Source organism: Coregonus lavaretus (genome assembly GCF_964263955.1).
Source record: "Coregonus lavaretus genome assembly, chromosome: 9".
NCBI classification, from domain to species: Eukaryota; Metazoa; Chordata; class Actinopteri; order Salmoniformes; family Salmonidae; genus Coregonus; species Coregonus lavaretus.
This window is the reverse complement of record NC_139996.1, coordinates 4,740,210-4,760,209: the sequence shown is the minus strand read 5'-3', so window position 1 is coordinate 4,760,209 and position 20,000 is coordinate 4,740,210. Positions and strand designations below refer to the sequence as shown.

The following is a 20,000-nucleotide window of genomic DNA, read 5'->3' as shown; positions in this document are numbered from 1 at the left end:
TTTTGAGATCAGTCAATAAATGCTTCTGGTATTGACTTATATGCTGCCCCTGTCTTCATGTTGTTGCTGGACATATCTTTTTTTAAATGTGTGTAGGTCACCTAAATCATCAGAAAAATTGCCCCTCCTGAGAATTTTTTCAGGAGCCGCCACTGGTTGTGTCTATATCTATTCCTACAAACCGGACAGTGTAGCCGATGTGATGGCTGCTACTGACCCTCCAGAGTTAACCAGCTTAGCGATGTCATATTGGCTAATGTAGCACCAGGACATAACCAGAGGAGAGAGGTGTGTACAGTACAGTACAATACATTACCTGAGGGGAGCAACGTAGCATTGACCACAGGGATCTCCACCTTCTTCCTGTTGAGGCTGATGAGTTTGTCCAGGAGGAAGAGCAGAGCCGGGGGGATCAGGTAGATGTAGAAACTAGGCTGCTGGAGCAGAGCATAGCTACCGTGGATCACCGTCTGACGGGGACGGGGACGGGGGGGGGGGAACGGCCAAGAGGAAATGAATTAATTAATGGCCAACAGTCCATCCCAGTGTTGTCTTGGTGAGACTAGTCCTGTGTGGCTCAGAGTGTGGCACCTTTTATGTAGTAGATAGTTATATGTTCACATTGTTCAACATGTGGCATTAAAACGATTGATGATACCACTGATGACCTTGATGCTTGGCTGAAAGAAGTCCTGCTGAGACTGAGGCTATGTCAAAGAGTTATTGGAGCTACACTGAACAAAAATAGAAACGCAACATGCAACAATTTCAAAGATTTTACTGAGTTACAGTTCATATAAGGAAATCAGTCAATTGAAATAAATTCATTAGGCCCTGATCTATGGATTTGACATGACTGGGAATACAGATATGCATCTGTTGGTTACAGATCCTTTTTTTTTTTAAAGGTAGGGGCATGCTCGGAAAACCAGTCAGTATCTGGTGTGACCACCATTTGCCTCATGCAGCGCGACACATCTCCTTTGCATAGAGTTGATCAGGCTGGTGATTGTGGCCTGTGGAATCTCAATGGGTGACATGTCTGGTGAGTATGCAGGCCATGGAAGAACTGGGACATTTTCAGCTTCCAGGAATTGTGTACAGATCCTTGTGACATGAGGCTGTGCATTATCATGCTGAAACATGAGGTGATGGCGGCGGATAAATGGTATGACAATGGGGCCTCAGGATCTTGTCACGGTATCTCTGTGCATTCAAATTGCCATCGATAAAATGCAATTGTGTTCATTGTCCATAATGATATGCCTGCCCATACCATAACCGCACCGCCAGCATGGGGCACTCTGTTCACAACGTTGACATCAGCAAACCCCATGCCCACACCACGCCATACTGCCATCTGCCCGATTTAGTTGAAACCGGGATTCATCCATCGTGAAGAGGACACTTGTCCACCGTGCCAGTGTCCATCGAAGGTGAGCATTTTCCCACTGAAGTCGGTTATGAGGCCGAACTGTAGTCAGGTCATGACTCTGGTGAGGACGACGAGCACCCAGATGCGCTTCCCTGAGACGGTTTCTGACAGTTTGTACAGAAATTATTTGGTTGTGCAAACCCACAGTTTCATCAGCTGTCCGGGTGGCTGGTCTCAGACGATCCCGCAGGTGAAGAAGCCGGATGTGGAGGTCCTGGGCTGGCGTGGTTACACGTGGTCTGCGGTTGTGAGGCCGGTTGGACGTACAGGCAAATTCTCTAAAATGACAGAGGCGGCTTATGGTAGATAAATGAACATTCAATTCTCTGGCAAAAGTTCTGGTGGACATTCCTACAGTCAGCATGCCAACTGCACGCTCCTTCAAAAACTTGAGACATCTGTGACATTGTGTTGTGTGACAAAACTGCACATTTGAGTGGCCTTTATTGTTCCCAGCACAAGGTGCACCTGTGTAATGATCTTGTTGTTTAATCAGCTTCTTGATATGCCACACCTGTCAGGTGGATGGATTGATCGACAAATGATCACTAACAGGAATATAAACATATTTGTGCACAACATTTGAGAGAAAGAAGCTTTTTGTGCGTATGGAACATTTCGGGGATATTTTATTTCAGCTCATGAAACATGAGACCAACACTTTACATGTTGCGTTTATATTTTTGTTCAGTATATATAGCAACATGTTGTATCGCTGTGTTCAGTATATATAGCAACATGTTGTATCTCTGTACTCACCAGAATGTAAATAACAACATAGAGGTAGTGTGTGAGCCAGAATCCCTGGAAGCTGATTCGACGGAAGTAGTGTGAGGCGAAGACGTACATAAACGCAAAAATGAAGAGAAGCAGGATGCCCGTCATTCCTGGAGTAACGTTAGAGAGAGAGAGAGAGAGAGAGAGAGAGAGAGAGAGAGAGAGAGAGAGAGAGAGAGAGAGAGAGAGAGAGAGAGAGAGAGAGAGAGAGAGAGAGAGAGAGAGAGAGAGAGAGAGAGAGAGAGAGAGAGAGAGAGAGAGAGAGAGAGAGAGAGAGAGAGAGAGAGAGAGGGAGAGAGAGAGAGAGACACACATGGAATTACTGAGCTGCTGTAATCTTCAGCATGTACATATAGACTGGATACAGCGCCTTCGGAAAGAATTCAGACCCCTCGACTTTGTCCACATTTTGTTACGTTACAGCCTTATTCTAAAATGGATTAAATTAATGTTTTTCCTCATCAATCTACACACAATACCCCATAATGACAAATGTTATTTGTGCAAATGTATTAAAAATTTTAAACTGAAATACCTATAGTATTCAGACCCTTTGCTATGCGACTCGGAATTGAGATCAGGTGCATGTTTTTCAGCGGCAGGGACTGTGAGACTAGTCAGGATCGAGGGAAAGATGAACGGAGCAAAGTACAGAGAGATCCTTGATGAAAACCTGCTCCAGAGTGCTCAGGACCTCAGACTGGGGCAAAGGTTCACCTTCCAACAGGACAACGACCCTAAGCACACAGCCAAGACAACGCAGGAGTGGCTTCGGGACAAGTCTCTGAATGTCCTTGAGTGGCCCAACCAGAGCCCGGACTTGAACCCGATCGAACATCTCAGGAGAGACCTGAAAATAGCTTTGCAGCGACGCTCCCCATCCAACCTGACAGAGCTTGAGAGGATCTGCAGAGAAGAATGGCAGAAACTCCCCAAATATAGCTGTGCCAAGCTTGTAGCGTCATACCAAAGAAGACTCAAGGCTGTAATCGCTGCCAAAGGTGCTTCAACAAAGTACTGAGTAAAGGGTCTGAATACTTATGTATTTCCGTTTTTTTGGTTGGTATACATTTCTAAAAACATTTGTTTTGCTTTGTCATTATGGGGTATTGTGTGTAGATTGATGAGGAAAAAAACAATTGAATCAATTTTAGAATAAGGCTGTAACGTTACAAAATGTGGAAAAAGTCAAGGGGTCTGAATACTTTCCCAATGCACTGTAGATCAAGTAGCTATTTATCTTTCAGTGACCAGTGGGCAAAACTGGTTGAAATTACATAATTATGACATCATACTGTCTTGACCCTTGGGAATGGCTTGTATTCTGTCCTACCTGGAACAGTTTGAAAGAACCACCACGACCATTTCATCGGCATCTCAGACCTGGAAATGGTCAACACACAGTAAATGGTCAACACACAGTAAATGGTCAACACACAGTAAATATAGAGACATAGACAGTTACCAGGAGTATTGTATGGTGAAATAATGCTGATGTCATTACCCATTGTTGGCTAGGACCCTTGGGAACAGACAGGCCAGGATGCTGAGGTCACTGACTGAGAACACGTAGATGTTCACCACGTGACCGAGACAGTGGGTGACTGTAGGAGAGAGAGAGGAAGGGGGAAAACGGGTTGTCAGGAACAAACAACACAACATGCAAAAATCTCTGAAGCTGGAGACACTTATCTCCCTCACTAACTTTAAGCATCAGTTGTCAAAGCACCTTACCGATCACTGCACCTGTACACAGCCCATCTGAAATTAGCCCACCCAACTACCTCATCCCCATATTGTTATTTATTTTGCTCTTTTGCACCCCAGTATCTCTATTTGCACATCATCTCTTTCACATCTATCATTCCAGTGTTAATACTAATTGTAATTATTTTGCACTATGGCCTATTTATTGCCTTACCTCCATAACTTGCTACATTTGCACACACTGTATATATATTTTTCTGTTGTATTTTTGACTATGTTTTGTTTTACCCCATATGTAACTCTGTGTTGTTGTTTTTATCGCACTGCTTTGCTTTATCTTGGCCAGGTCGCAGTTGTAAATGAGAACTTGTTCTCAACTGGCTTACCTGGTTAAATAAAGTTGGAATAAAATTAAAATTAAAATAAAAAATGTACTGGAAACACCTTGTGTGACTGTGTTAAAGTCCCACACGGTCATATGTAGAACTAGCATTGATAAATGTAGTACCAGTATGTGGTGTGAAATCTCTATTACAGTGAGTACCAGTATGTGGTGTGAAATCTCTATTACAGTGAGTACCAGTATGTGGTGTGAAATCTCTATTACAGTGAGTACCAGTATGTGGTGTGAAATCTCTATTACAGTGAGTACCAGTATGTGGTGTGAAATCTCTATTACAGTGAGTACCAGTATGTGTGTTATCAGACCAGTCAAAACCCTCCTTTAGTTCTCATACTCTGAGAAGAGTGAAGATCCATCTGAAATGGCATAGTGCACTTCTTCTGACCTGTGAAGATGATGGCGGACATGACCATGAAGGGTTAGAGATAGGAGTTAGGGTTAGGGTTAAGGTTCGATTTGGTCAGTCTGACCTGTGACCTCTGACCTGTGAGTAAAATGGCGGACATGGCCATGAAGCGGTGGAAGTCTATGGCGGCGTCGAAGGGGATGTATCTGTTGAGGAAGGTCTCTCGTCCCAGGGTGATGAGGTTACGGCATACCGTCAGCAGCATGTAGGGGTACAGGAAGGAGATGGCCGCTGCCGAACCACGCGACACCGTGATACCCACCGCCGACGTCTCCGGCATGCCCGTAGAGTCTGCCTGCAAACCATAGTCTAAAAACACAGCTAGGGGTTTGTTTCTGTTAGTCCAGTGGCTTACTTCTATGGGCTGGTTTCCCAGACGCAGATTATGCCTTGTCCTTAACTACAAAGCACTTTCAATGGAGAATTCTACATTGTGTATGTTTTTTAGTCCAGGATTAGGCTTAATCTGTGTCTGGGAAACCAGCCCCAGAGATCAGGCAGACAGAAGGTTCAAGCACACTCTTTATTTTCAGATGCCTTTTGTAGGGCAATGGAGTCTGCATTGCATGAGTAATCAACCAAATTATGAATATCCAATTAAAGGTGCACTATGCAGAAATCGCTCCGACATTTCCTGGTTGCTAAAATTCAAATAGTTTATACCTAATTTCAGTTTATGTGACAAAACAAGCAAGTATAGTGTAGAGAATCATTGTACCCTATTCTATTTTCAGCTGTTTGAAGCTGGTGTACAAAACCGAAGAAAGACGCAAAAACTAAACTTATGAACATGAAGCATAGAAATAGCGCACATAGAACAGATCTACCGCTTCTTAGACTTGCTTTCAATGAGAATGACAGATCTATATATCACACATTTCTATGTGAATTTGGTCGAGTCGCCCCAAAAAACGTACATATTGCAGCTTTAAGTGAATCCGTTGTGTCAACAAAACAGTCTCTTGTAACCGCCTTAAGCTTCCCGGTCGAAACAGTTCGCACATATATTATGACAACATTTTGTGATGTTGCTTTTCGTTTTGGTGTTCGCCCAAGGTTTTTTTTCGGCTGTTCGTGCACACAAATGTATTTATTGGGGCAAGTCGAAGTTCGGTAGCCGAACTTAGTCGGTGATTGGTAAACAGTGCTACTCCTAATAAGAGTGGGAACGTAAAATGTTTGTTGTCAAACAACGAGAGAATATTATTTTTCATGCACATTTCTTCACTTGAGAAATACTGCACCGAAACATGTTAGCTAGATGTAAAATTGCACGACTAAGACCTCCTCAGCAAAAATGTCAAAATTAATGATAGATTTCTTGATTTATCTTCAATTAATTCTGACTATTTTGAGGAAGTGTTTCTGGATTTGTTGTTGGTACAGTGGCTTAAAAAGGACAAACAACACTAATTTGTCTCGTTTTTCAAGAAAAGGTCTTTAGGGAGTATGAGAGAACAGACGGTCGCTTCGCCGAGCCGAGTTCTGCTAGGAGCAAACCCAACCTACATATGCGGAAGCCTTTAGCTGATTGGGTTCAGGGTGCTGAAAACAAACAGTTGGCACAGTTTACTCCGAGCCTGGTCTCAAATCTATTTGAGCTGTCTTGCCAAGGATCATAGGAGTTGGCAAGACAGCCCAAACAGATCTGGGACCAGCCAGGCCTTGTCAAATTCAATCAATCAAATGTATTTTATAAAGCCCTTTTTACCAGCCCAAACAGATCTGGGACCAGCCAGGCCTTGTCAAATTCAATCCATCAAATGTATTTTATAAAGCCCTTTTTACCAGCCCAAACAGATCTGGGACCAGCCAGGCCTTGTTAAATTCAATCCATCAAATGTATTTTATAAAGCCCAAACAGATCTGGGACCAGTTAACTCCCAAAACAGGAGAAGAGAAAAGAGGAAGACGTCGCGACTCACAGTAGCATCTCTCCAGAGCCACTCCGGCTGTGATGGCGTAGACGATGGTGAAGCAGACAATATGGCGACGGTAGTTCTCTACGAAGCGTTTGAAGTGCTGGATCTTCTGCTGGATGGCGTTCCTGGTGCAGCGCTCCTTCTTAGGCTTCACGTAGACCTTAGGACCCTGGAGGCCCGATCTGGGAGGAGGATGGAGGTCGTTAAGACTGAGATTAATATTAGGATTCAGATTCAGATTCAGATCGACTTTATTGTCCAAACATAATTTATTCAACTGAAACTGTAAAAAGGAGGTTCAGGGCGGCATCATAATTCACTTCAATGGCATTTATTTATTGCTGAACGTGTTTCAGAGTGAGCGTCTTCATCACTATCGCAAACCTTTTTTTTTTTACCTTTATTTTACCAGGAAGTCTTGGAGACAACAACATCTGACAACAAGGCAACAGTAAACATGTCGTTCCCCAAGAATGATGCAGCGCCCCCCCTTGGGCCAATCAGTGTAATTTTGTAAATGCCGGATCTTTATGGCAAGACGCATCATTCAGCCATGTTTCGTCAAAATCGGCCCAGTGCTGTCTGAGATATCGTGTGTGATCTTGTTAGTCACTCTCGCTCAGATGTCATATGAACATGACATAATTCATGGCAAAACGTGTAGAATTGCAGGAAATTAGCTGTTAAACTGCAACAAAAAATCCGTTCTGTAAGTCAAAAGTATTTGTTTACCTTTTGTTAATAAAATACTTTTTTCTGCTAACAGATCCCTCTGTACAGTATTAAATTATAGTTGTTAATCCCGGTGCTGAGTTAATGTGAGTTAATGTGTTCATGTGGCTAATTGTATAGTTTGTGTTTGTAGATCGACTGAGGTATATTAAGCTACAGCAACCGATGTGATAAAGGCTGGGGTGATTTCTGCTGTTCTCCAAATAGAGAGAATATTCCCCCACAGTAAATACTAAGTACTATACTGCATGGTAAAACCATCATAATCCCTATATTTGAGTAGCTCAAACTCAAGTCGTGTGTTATCTGATAATGGAGGTAAACAGAGGCAGGTTGCATCACTGGGTGGACCACTCTAGATACCAGACATGCGGTCAACCACAAAGCAACCAAAGTCTCTTACACAACCTGAGATAACCATGGTAAACCCAAAACATTACTGGTATCACTCACACTTCCCTGGAGTAGAACTTTTTTTTAAACCTTTATTATACCAGATTATTCTCATTGTTAATCTCAATATCTTTATATAAGAAAGACCTGGCCAAAATAGCAGCACACAAAGTGTCAGACATTTACAACATTAAAACACTACAGTTTAAAAACATCAGTTTACACATTGAACAGGCACATTGGTTTTGGGAGGAGTGGTTCAACTAGGGGTCTAAACACTGACAGCCCACTAAATAATTTTCCACCATAGTTTTTACCCTAGCATTAAAATAATTTAAGGAGATGAGCTCCTGTGGTTTCATGTACTTTTGTAGCTCGTTCCAAGTAGTGGGGGCAGAGTCCTGGAACGCTTTTTTACCTAGACTTTACAGTTCTTTGCAGTTACTTTAAACTGTATAGTTCTTTACAGTTACTTCAAACTTTATAGTTCTTTACAGTTACTTTAAACTTTATAGTTCTTTACAGTTACTTTAAACTTTATAGTTCTTTACAGTTACTTTAAACTTTATAGTTCTTTACAGTTACTTTAAACTTTATAGTTCTTTACAGTTACTTTAAACTTTATAGTTCTTTACAGTTACTTTAAACTTTATAGTTCTTTACAGTTACTTTAAACTTTATAGTTCTTTACAGTTACTTTAAACTTTATAGTTCTTTACAGTTACTTTAAACTTTATAGTTCTTTACAGTTACTTTAAACTTTATAGTTCTTTACAGTTACTTTAAACTTTATAGTTCTTTACAGTTACTTTAAACTTTATAGTTCTTTACAGTTACTTTAAACTTTACAGTTGAAGCTGTAGCTCTGTACGGGCCGTAAGCGTCATCAAGGAGATACAGTCATGTGAGCGATGAGGCGATAATTGTCATTAGTCTGCTGGAAATGTAGGTACTCAGGTAAAATGGCAGCTGTCTGGGAATGGCCTTATGAATAAAAACCAATTATTTATTCTCCGAAGAGCTAAGGAAGGCCAGCCCACTCTCATATAGAGGGCATGAGTTCGTAACAAACCTCAGCGCCCCATGGTACGCAGTGTCCAGCATACGTAATCACGCCACGGGGGCATACATGTAGAAGATATCACCATAATCAATTACAGGCACGAAGGTAGTGTAAACAAGCCTCTTTCTCGCTTGACCCAACTTGAGCCTAAGCTTTTTCACAAGCCCTATGTGGGTTTAAAAGTGAGACACTCATCTAACAAGAAACCCAGGTAATTGTAAGTTGATAGCTTTTCTATTTACTTGTCCTGCATAGTGACTATACACTGAGTGTACAAAACATTATGAACACCTGCTCTTTCCTTGACATAGACTGACCAGGTGAATCCAGGTGAAAGCTATGATCCCTTATTGATGTCACTTGTTAAATCCACTTCAAATCAGTGTAGATGAAGGGGAGGAGACAGATTAAAGAAGGATTTTTAAGCCTTGAGACAATTGAGACATGGATTTCATATGTGTGCCATTCAGAGGGTGAATGGGCAAGACAAAATATTTAAGTGCCTTTGAACGGTATGATAGTAGTTGCCAGGCGCACTGGTTTGTGTCAAGAACTGCAACGCTGCTGGGTTTTTCACGCTCAACAGTTTCCCGTGTGTATCAAGAATGGTCCAGCACCCAAAGGACATCCAGCCAACTTGACGCAACTGTGGGAAGCATTGGAGTCAACATGGGCCAGCATCCCTGTGGAACGCTTTCGACACCTTGTAGAGTCCATGCCCCGACGAGGGCAAAAGGGAGGGGAGGGGGGAGGGGTGCAACTCAATATTAGGAGGGTGTTCATAAGGTTTTGTACACTCAAGTGTATATGGAAGAACCTGAATTCTTAGATTTGGTGAAAAACATCAACTTTGTCTTATCAGCATTTAAAAGCTTACAGGTGCATATAACAATCTTTGCCTGCGTTCCAAATGGCACCCTGTTCCCTATATAGTGCACTACTTTTGACCAGGGCTCTGTTAAAAAGTAGTGCACTATCTAGGGTATAGTGTGCCATTTGGGATGCATTCATTATCACTACTGGTATTGACCAGCAATGACTTATTATCAGAAATAAGAAGTCATGAGGAAATCTTTATCTAAAACAACACAAATGTACCAAGAAGTCTGATATCAGTATGATGTCATTTCAACCAGCTTTGACCACTGAGTTGATTCTCAACTGCATGAGATTGGATGTGCTCTCACGTTAAGATGCAGCACAGAACAAAGACGTTAAGATGCAGCACAGAACAAAGACGTTAAGATGCAACACAGCACAAAGACGTTAAGATGCAGCACAGAACAAAGACGTTAAGGTGCAGCACAGAACAAAGACGTTAAGGTGCAGCACAGAACAAAGACGTTAAGATGCAGCACAGAACAAAGACGTTAAGGTGCAGCACAGAACAAAGACGTTAAGATGCAGCACAGAACAAAGACGTTAAGGTGCAGGACAGAACAAAGACGTTAAGATGCAACACAGAACAAAGACGTTAAGATGCAGCACAGAACAAAAACGTTAAGATGCAGCACAGAACAAAGACGTTAAGATGCAACACAGCACAAAGACGTTAAGATGCAGCACAGAACAAAGACGTTAAGGTGCAGCACAGAACAAAGACGTTAAGGTGCAGCACAGAACAAAGACGTTAAGATGCAGCACAGAACAAAGACGTTAAGGTGCAGCACAGAACAAAGACGTTAAGATGCAGCACAGAACAAAGACGTTAAGGTGCAGGACAGAACAAAGACGTTAAGATGCAACACAGAACAAAGACGTTAAGATGCAGCACAGAACAAAGACGTTAAGATGCAGCACAGAACAAAGACGTTAAGGTGCAGCACAGAACAAAGACGTTAAGATGCAACACAGAACAAAGACGTTAAGGTGCAGCACAGAACAAAGACGTTAAGGTGCAGCACAGAACAAAGACGTTAAGATGCACCACAGCACAAAGACGTTAAGATGCAACACAGCACAAAGACGTTAAGATGCACCACAGCACAAAGACGTTAAGATGCAACACAGCACAAAGACGTTAAGATGCACCACAGCACAAATACGTTAAGATGCACCACAACCATTAACGGCACGGACACTATAGCATGCTCTCAGACCAGTGAAATAAACCCTTCTCTGCTACTCTACCATGATGATGTCAGAGGACGAAGACTAGAGCTAAAGTGTTGTCCTTGTGTTGGCTATTGTGCACATTATATTACATTGTTCCTGTAATGAACTCTTGCCAGGTCATCTTCACAAAATAGGTTTTTGAAAACCCTACATTTTAATCCCAAAGTCTAAATTACCTTTTCCCTTTTCGTCTACGAAGCTCCTGTCCGTCTTTCCCCGGGCTGCTGGAGAACGGTGTCTCCCCTTCTAAGGTGGAGCTAAGGAAGAGAGGAACATGACCCTTTTAAATAAGGAGCATGAGGCTTGCAGAACAGTATTTAAAAACGAAATGGTTATCATATCTGCAGACAGGGGTGGAGTAATAGAGTCACAAAATATAATAACAGGTTACTTGGAAAAAGTAATCATCATGTCATCAAATAAATCATCAGCATGTCCACGATCACACCCTGATAAGAGCCTGAAAATCAAAATGTTGGTCAAATGAGAAATAGTTGTTATCTTACCTGTTCCTCTCTCGGGTGATACCTCCCTGGTGTTATCTTACCTGTTCCTCTCTGGGGTGATACCTCCCTGGTGTTATCTTACCTGTTCCTCTCTCGGGTGATACCTCCCTGGTGTTATCTTACCTGATCCTCTCTGGGGTGATACCTCCCTGGTGTTATCTTACCTGATCCTCTCTCGGGTGATACCTCCCTGGTGTTATCTTACCTGTTTCTTTCTCGGGTGATACCTCCCTGGTGTTATCTTACCTGATCCTCTCTGGGGTGATACCTCCCTGGTGTTATCTTACCTGTTCCTCTCTCGGGTGATACCTCCCTGGTGTTATCTTACCTGATCCTCTCTGGGGTGATACCTCCCTGGTGTTATCTTACCTGTTCCTCTCTCGGGTGATACCTCCCTGGTGTTATCTTACCTGATCCTCTCTCGGGTGATACCTCCCTGGTGTTATCTTACCTGATCCTCTCTCGGGTGATACCTCCCTGGTGTTATCTTACCTGATCCTCTCTGGGGTGATACCTCCCTGGTGTTTTCTTACCTGTTCCTCTCTGGGGTGATACCTTCCTGGTGTTATCTTACCTGATCCTTTCTGGGATGATACCTCCCTGGTGTTATCTTACCTGTTCCTCTCTGGGGTGATACCTCCCTGGTGTTATCTTACCTGTTCCTCTCTCGGGTGAAACCTCCCTGGTGTTATCTTACCTGATCCTTTCTGGGATGATACCTCCCTGGTGTTATCTTACCTGTTCCTCTCTGGGGTGATACCTCCCTGGTGTTATCTTACCTGTTCCTCTCTCGGGTGATACCTCCCTGGTGTTATCTTACCTGTTCTTCTCTGGTGTGATGAAAGACACGCGCTGGTGTCGACTCAGTCTGTTTCCCCCCTCCTTCTTCATCCCTAGATATACAGAGGAGTATGGGTGAGTGGTGAGACAAGGACAGAAGAGGTACTGTACGGCTCAGTTGGTAAGAGTGGATCTAGCAATGCCAAGGTTGTGGGTTCAATTCCCACAAGAATCACACATATAGATGAATGAATGCACACTCTGTCGTGTAAGTCTCTCTGGATCAAAGCCTCTGCTAAGTGGTATATCCTATATTATTGTATAGTCACCTTTAATGTTGAGCTGGGCGAACTTCAGCTCCTTCTCGTGGTCACGGAGCAGGAAGTGGAAGTCCTCCCAGGTGATCTGTTCCTTGTCGTTGAAGCCTGCGGCCTGCAGCATGGCCTGGATAGCCTCCTCAGCTTGGCCCTTAGACAGAAGGCTGCTGGAGATCTCCATGAACGACCTGCAGAACAGACCACGAGACGGCCAGAGTTAGGAAGCCATTATATGACCCTTATCTTTTCATGTTGGATTGTTCGTATACAGCTGGATCTACAAACCAAACGGCCTGGGATGTAGACATACTGTACATCTACAGAAGACCGCTGCTCAGTGTGTGATGTGCCTTCAAGCCAGGCTTTTCAGGATGACCCAGTAGGCTGCAATGATGAACAAATGACCACAGTGCTTACCTAAGTAGTCTGCAAAACTCCTCTTTCGATAAGAAACCGTCTCCATCAATGTCGTGCATTGAGAACATCACTTTGGACTTTTCCTCCGGTGAACCTACACCAAATACAACATTCTAAATACATATTCATGTGTTCATTCATATTCAAATGCTATGAACGTGCTCCCACATCCTTCACCTTTCATGAAAATGACGATGACATCGAGGAACTCCTGGAAGGAGAGGTATCCGTTTCCGTCCTTGTCGGCAAGCGTGAACATGGAGTCAACAAAGAGCGAGTCCGGTTTGAGTCCCAGGGCGTCGGCAAACTCAGTTCCTGTCAGCTCAGTCTCCAGGGCTTCACGGGTCTTTCTACAGGACGCACCACTCTGGTCCCTGGCTCCACTCTTCTCTATCTCCAGGACCTGTAGGGTGGGGATGGAGATGTGTTTTGATTATACCTTTATTTAACTGGGTTGTCCATTGAGCTAAATACATATGTCAACATGGTGTCATTGGGATTGTTAATGGTGGTCACGTTGAATGGCTCAGTGGGTTAGAGCATGGAGTTAACAATGTCATGTGTCTGTCCCTGTCCGTACTGTGCACCAGGGTTGTTGACAGTTCTGTAAGTGGCATTGGATAAAAGCGTCTCCTAAATCACCATCTATTCAGTACCTTGGCAAAGGCAGTCCTGATGAAGGTCTCGACTATCTGAGTCCTCTGTTCTCTGGTCACTGCCTCTCTCAGTAGCTCCTTCTCTGTCATGACCCTCACCGCCAGATCCTGTCCGCTGTCTGTCACCTCAGAGCGAAGGTGCCGGACAAACTCTCCACGCTGGCCCTCGTCCTCAAAGTACAGCACCTGGGGACAGACCACAATAAGCAGAGTTTACACACTCTCTCTCCCTCTCTCTCTCTCTCTCTCCATCTCTCTCCATCTCTCTCTCTCTCTCTCTCTCTCTCTCTCTCTCTCTCTCTCTCTCTCTCTCTCTCTCTCTCTCTCTCTCTCTCTCTCTCTCTCTCTCCCCCCCTCTCTCTCTCTCTATCTCTCTCTCTCTCCCCCCCTCTCTCTCCCAACCCATGCTTTTTCTTTCTTTTTTTCTCTCCCCAGTTAGTCACTCACCAGGTCATACTCTTTGGGTACTTTCAGCAGCAGAGCCCTGCTGTAATAGTCACTGGACAGCAGGACGTCCAGGTGGGTCTGGGTACCCAGGCTGAGTGACCGTAGAGCGGGTCCAGACCGGTCAAACACCTGCAGTCTCCTCTTATCATCCACCAACAGACTGACTGGACGTAGGGGCTTCTTAGGGCCCTGCCACTCACAGGCTGGAGAGAGGAGAGGAGAGATGGAGAGGAGAGGAGAGGAGAGGAGAGAGAGAGAGGAGAGGAGAGGAGAGGAGAGGAGAGGAGAGGAGAGGAGAGGAGAGGAGAGGAGAGGAGAGGAGAGGAGAGGAGAGGAGAGGAGAGGAGAGGAGAGGAGAGGAGAGGAGAGGTGGAGAGGAGAGGAGAGGTGGAGAGGAGAGGAGAGGTGGAGAGGAGAGGAGAGGAGAGGAGAGAGAGAGAGGAGAGGAGAGGAGAGGAGAGAGAGGAGAGGAGAGGAGAGGAGAGGAGAGGAGAGGAGAGGAGAGGAGAGGAGAGGAGAGGAGAGGAGAGGAGAGGAGAGATGGAGGAGAGGAGAGATGGAGAGATGAGAGGAGAGATGGAGAGGAGAGACGACCACAGGAGAGAGGAGACGGACAGGAGAGATGGAGAGGAGAGATGGAGAGGAGAGTTGGAGAGGAGAGATGGAGAGAGATGAGAGAGATGGAGACGAGAGATGGAGAGGAGAGATGGACCACAGGAGAGATGGAGGAGGAGAGACGGAGAGGAGAGATGGAGAGGAGAGATGGAGAGGAGAGATGGAGACGAGAGATGGGAGAGGAGAGATGGACCACAGGAGAGATGGAGAGGAGAGACGGAGAGGAGAGATGGAGAGGAGAGATGGAGAGGAGAGACGGACCACAGGAGAGATGGAGAGGAGAGATGGAGAGGAGAGGAGAGATGGAGAGGAGAGGAGAGATGGAGAGATGGAGAGGAGAGATGGAGAGGAGAGACGGACCACAGGAGAGATGGAGAGGAGAGATGGAGAGGAGAGATGGAGAGGAGAGTTGGAGAGGAGAGATGGAGAGGAGAGATGGAGACGAGAGATGGAGAGGAGAGATGGACCACAGGAGAGATGGAGAGGAGAGACGGAGAGGAGAGATGGAGAGGAGAGATGGAGAGGAGAGATGGAGACGAGAGATGGAGAGGAGAGATGGACCACAGGAGAGATGGAGAGGAGAGACGGAGAGGAGAGATGGAGAGGAGAGATGGAGAGGAGAGACGGACCACAGGAGAGATGGAGAGGAGAGATGGAGAGGAGAGACGGACCACAGGAGAGATGGAGAGGAGAGATGGAGAGGAGAGATGGACCACAGAGAGGATGGAGAGGAGAGATGGAGAGGAGAGATGGAGAGGAGAGATGGAGAGGAGAGACGGACCACAGGAGAGATGGAGAGGAGAGATGGAGAGGAGAGACGGACCACAGGAGAGATGGAGAGGAGAGATGGAGAGGAGAGATGGAGAGGAGAGATGGAGAGGAGAGATGGAGAGGAGAGATGGAGAGGAGAGATGGAGAGGAGAGATGGACCACAGGAGAGATGGAGAGGAGAGATGGACCACAGGAGAGATGGAGAGGAGAGATGGACCACAGGAGAGATGGAGAGGAGAGACAGACCACAGGAGAGATGGAGAGGAGAGAAGTTTTATTGTCCCTTTGCACATGTATTACTTTTTTTCTGACACACAGTACCCAACCTGACACACCACACACAAACACGATCATCCTGTGATCCCCTGATATGCAGCACACACCTGTGAGTCCAGCAGCGGGTTCCTCTGTTGTGCCATCAGCTCCTCTCTTCTGGAACTTCTTAAACTTGGGACTTTCTGAAGTAGGCCACGACAAGAGCCATGAGGAAGCTCACTGGGAGGGGAACAATGTAGTCAACAGAGAATCATAACACTTATAATAAGGCTTATAACATGTTATGTCTCTCTAAGTAGGCTCACTGTGAGGGGAAACAATATAGGCAACAGAGAATCACTCCGAATAGTTCAACACGGCTATGGTCAAATTGATTGTGTATCAAAATCTGCTATTTTAAAGGTTTTACTTGCAATTGTTTTCACCTGTAATGTGTGATACAAAAATGTGATATTTGGTTGTTTTACCTACTTTAATTAAATTAACTGATCGTAAGTCACTCTGGATAAGACTATCTAAATAACCTAATGGAAAATGTGCATGTGGATTCTGATTGGTTAACATCAGATACTGACCAACAGGAAAGAGGAACAGGCAGATGACTAGGATGCCGAAGCCAGCTTTGCTCCCGTTGTCAAAGTAGTTGAGCTTGGTGGCGTTGGTGCAAGGGTGGAGCTCAGAGGCTGTGACCTGAGAGGGCTGGGGCAAGGGTCACCTGGGACAGACAGAAAGACAGACAGACATGCAGACAGGCAGGCAGGCAGGCAGACAGAAGAACAGAAGGACAGACAGCCACGGAGACAGGGAGACAGGGATACAGGGATACAGGAAGACTGGTTACAGTACCAGAAGCACCTACAGTCAACATTATTGAGCTACAGGGAATACTATCATAGATTACTTATTTGTATTGGGCAATTACCACAAAAATTATAAATATAGAGAGGGTATGATCTTTACCATCCTCCAGAAGAAGACTGTCCTCTGTATGTCCTCAGCCTCTGCCCTGGTGACTGCTGTAATGACATCATGAAAGGTCGTGTTCCGAACGGCCTGCAGCTCTTCGGCTGTGAACAGACTAGAGGAACAACCAGGAGGAGTTGTCAGAACGACTGGAAATGTCATGATAGTGTCACCCAAAGAGTGAATCAAAGCTGATCATAACTGACAGTGGTCTTGTGTTTCCTCAGTTCAAAGCTGATCATAACTGACAGTAGTCTTGTGTTTCCTCAGTTCAAAGCTGATCATAACTGACAGTAGTCTTGTGTTTCCTCAGTTCAAAGTCTAGTTCAACACCAGGCTATTGTTTATTTCATTAGTGGCTTACGTTCTCACAGGTGTCCATCCAGCTTTCGAGCGAATGTGGAGAAAGCCGGAAATCGAGGTTCAGCTGACGGTTACAGTTCATACGATTACTGTATGAGGTTTATATTTGACGTTGTTCCTACCCGTTCTGTGTGTTCTCAAAACCAGAAGCGGGTCCCCATTCCTGATGTGGTTGAACTGGTCAGTATAATGGAGGAGAAGACCTGACCAGGACCGTCCACAGACTCCAGGAGACCTCCAGGAAACAACTCCAGTTTGGAAATGTCACCATCGTACAGGTCTGCTAGTCCCTGAATAGCTATAGATCCAGTACAGGTAGAGACAGAATATAGAGGGTAGGTTAGGTTATTCACTGCATTATAGCAATAGGAGAAGTGCATCTGTTTCTGTTTTTGCCCCTTGATGCTGATTCTGTCCATGTGCTAGCTGATCTCAGGCCAGTGGTTTGATCCCCCCCCCCCCCCCTGAGAATCTGGCTGATCTCAGGCCAGTGGTTGATCCCCTCCCTGTGGCTCTGGCTGATCTCAGGCCAGTGGTTTGATCCCCTCCCTGTGGCTCTGGCTGATCTCAGGCCAGTGGTTTGATCCCCTCCCTGAGGATCTGGCTGATCTCAGGCCAGTGGTTTGATCCCCTCCCTGTGGCTCTGGCTGATCTCAGGCCAGTGGTTTGATCCCCTCCCTGAGGATCTGGCTGATCTCAGGCCAGTGGTTTGATCCCCTCCCTGTGGCTCTGGCTGATCTCAGGCCAGTGGTTTGATCCCCTCCCTGAGGATCTGGCTGATCTCAGGCCAGTGGTTTGATCCCCTCCCTGAGGATCTGGCTGATCTCAGGCCAGTGGTTTGATCCCCTCCCTGAGGATCTGGCTGATCTCAGGCAGTGGTTTGATCCCCTCCCCGAGGATCTGGCTGATCTCAGGCCAGTGGTTTGATCCCTCCCCCTGAGGATCTGACTGATCTCAGGCCAGTGATTTGATCCCCTCCCTGTGGCTCTGCCTGCATGGTTAGTGGTTGATTCTGAGGCATAAGTAGGTAAAACAACTACATACACCATCACGATCACTGGCAAATAAAACCTTCTTCTAATCAACAGCACATCCTGTATGGACTACATAACACATGAATAACCCATACAGAAAAACATTAATTAGCAGTGCATAAGAAGTTCTGATCGTACCCGTGGGTTGGTGGTGTTGAGCTGAGGGTTTATGTCTCCCCATCTCTCTACAGGGGCCAGGCCAGGCCCTCTCTGACTTGGTTGTAGCTGGGCAGGCCAAAGTCCCGGCCTCTCTGCACCGTCAGAGCCACCAGGTCCGACCGCGAGAACCGCATAGGACCGTACATATAGTCTAGCGGGGGGGGGGGGGGGGGGGAGAAGGACCTCCAATATACATTAATCAAATATAACAGCTGTAGCTATGACAACTGAAATGAAAATATGTCCTCTTCATGCATACTGTACTGGCGCATAAGGCAGAGACAACTCCACTCCACTTCTGATGATGTGAAGCATGAGCCAGTATTAGGTAAAAATACCATTTAAAAACTGAAAGTAATTGTAACCTCTTAAGTCTTCCACAACGATGTTGTCCTCTCTCTCTGCGATCTGGGAGGCCATGCCCATAATCAGATGGTCTATGTCCTGGCCTGACTTCAGGTTAGGGTTCTACAACAGACAATTGTCTCAACACAGGTACACGTAGGCTACACACAAAACAGGTAGCAGACAGCGCCTGGTCCCAGATCAGTGCCGTATCAACTTCAGCATGACAATGGCCATAGGAGTTGGAAAGACAGCTAACACATACACTACCGTTCAAAAGTTTGGGGTCACTTAGAAATGTCCTTGTTTTCCATGAAAACATACATGAAATGAGTTTGAATAGAAATATAGCAAAAATGAATAGGAAATGTAGTCATTGACAAGGTTAGAAATAATGATTTTTAATTGAAATAATAATTGTGTCCTTCAAACTTTGCTTTCGTCAAAGAATCCTCCATTTGCAGCAATTACAGCCTTGCAGACCTTTGGCATTCTAGTTGTCAATTTGTTGAGGTAATCTGAAGAGATTTCACCCCATGCTTCCTGAAGCACCTCCTCCCACAAGTTGGATTGGCTTGATGGGCACTTCTTACGTACCATACGGTCAAGCTGCTCCCACAACAGCTCAATAGGGTTGAGATCCGGTGACTGTGCTGGCCACTCCATTATAGACAGAATACCAGCTGACTGCTTCTTCCCTAAATAGTTATTGCATAGTTTGGAGCTGTGCTTTGGGTCATTGTCCTGTTGTAGGAGGAAATTGGCTCCAATCAAGCGCCGTCCACAGGGTATGCCATGGCATTGCAAAATGGAGTGATAGCGTTCCTTCTTCAAGATTCCTTTTACCCTGTACAAATCTCCCACGTTCCCACCACCAAAGCACCCCAGACCAACACATTGCCTCCACCATGCTTGACAGATGGCATCAAGCACTCCTCCAGCATCTTTTCATTTTGTCTGCGTCTCACAAATGTTCTTGTGATCCGAACACCTCAAACTTCGATTCGTCTGTCCATAACACTTTCTTCCAATCTTCCTCTGTCCAGTGTCTGTGTTCTTTTGCCCAGCTTAATCTTTTATTTTTATTGGCCAGTCTGAGATATGGCTTTTTCTTTGCAACTATGCCTAGAATCCTGTGGTCTTCTGTAGCTCAGCTGGTAGAGCACGGCGCTTATAACGCCAAGGTAGTGGGTTCGATCCCCGGGACCACCCATACACAAAAAAAAAAATGTATGCACGCATGACTGTAAGTCGCTTTGGATAAAAGCGTCTGCTAAATGGCATATTATTATTAGAAGGTCAGCATCGCGGAGTCGCCTCTTCACTGTTGAAGTTGAGACTGGTGTTTTGCGGGTACTATTTAATGAAGCTGCCAGTTGAGGACCTGTGAGGCGTCTG

The 20,000-nt window shown here is 45.2% G+C and overlaps 1 protein-coding gene across 1 annotated transcript in view; it reads right to left on the bottom strand.

Annotated features, from left to right (window-relative positions):
- Positions 1–20,000, bottom strand: part of LOC311134535 (dual oxidase 2-like) — a gene marked incomplete at its 3' end in the record, with an annotated part of 31,601 nt that overhangs the window by 5,436 nt on the left and 6,165 nt on the right. The window contains 26 exon segments of the mRNA XM_084168235.1: positions 317–470; positions 2,195–2,322; positions 3,546–3,595; positions 3,717–3,816; positions 4,807–5,037; positions 6,654–6,832; positions 11,130–11,210; positions 12,280–12,352; positions 12,569–12,744; positions 12,974–13,067; positions 13,151–13,376; positions 13,630–13,815; positions 14,077–14,279; positions 15,846–15,912; positions 15,914–15,957; positions 16,314–16,450; positions 16,452–16,453; positions 16,699–16,816; positions 17,187–17,206; positions 17,208–17,216; positions 17,218–17,249; positions 17,252–17,353; positions 17,356–17,362; positions 18,237–18,301; positions 18,304–18,408; positions 18,623–18,725. Coding sequence (XP_084024361.1) covers positions 317–470; positions 2,195–2,322; positions 3,546–3,595; positions 3,717–3,816; positions 4,807–5,037; positions 6,654–6,832; positions 11,130–11,210; positions 12,280–12,352; positions 12,569–12,744; positions 12,974–13,067; positions 13,151–13,376; positions 13,630–13,815; positions 14,077–14,279; positions 15,846–15,912; positions 15,914–15,957; positions 16,314–16,450; positions 16,452–16,453; positions 16,699–16,816; positions 17,187–17,206; positions 17,208–17,216; positions 17,218–17,249; positions 17,252–17,353; positions 17,356–17,362; positions 18,237–18,301; positions 18,304–18,408; positions 18,623–18,725 — 2,692 coding nt within the window.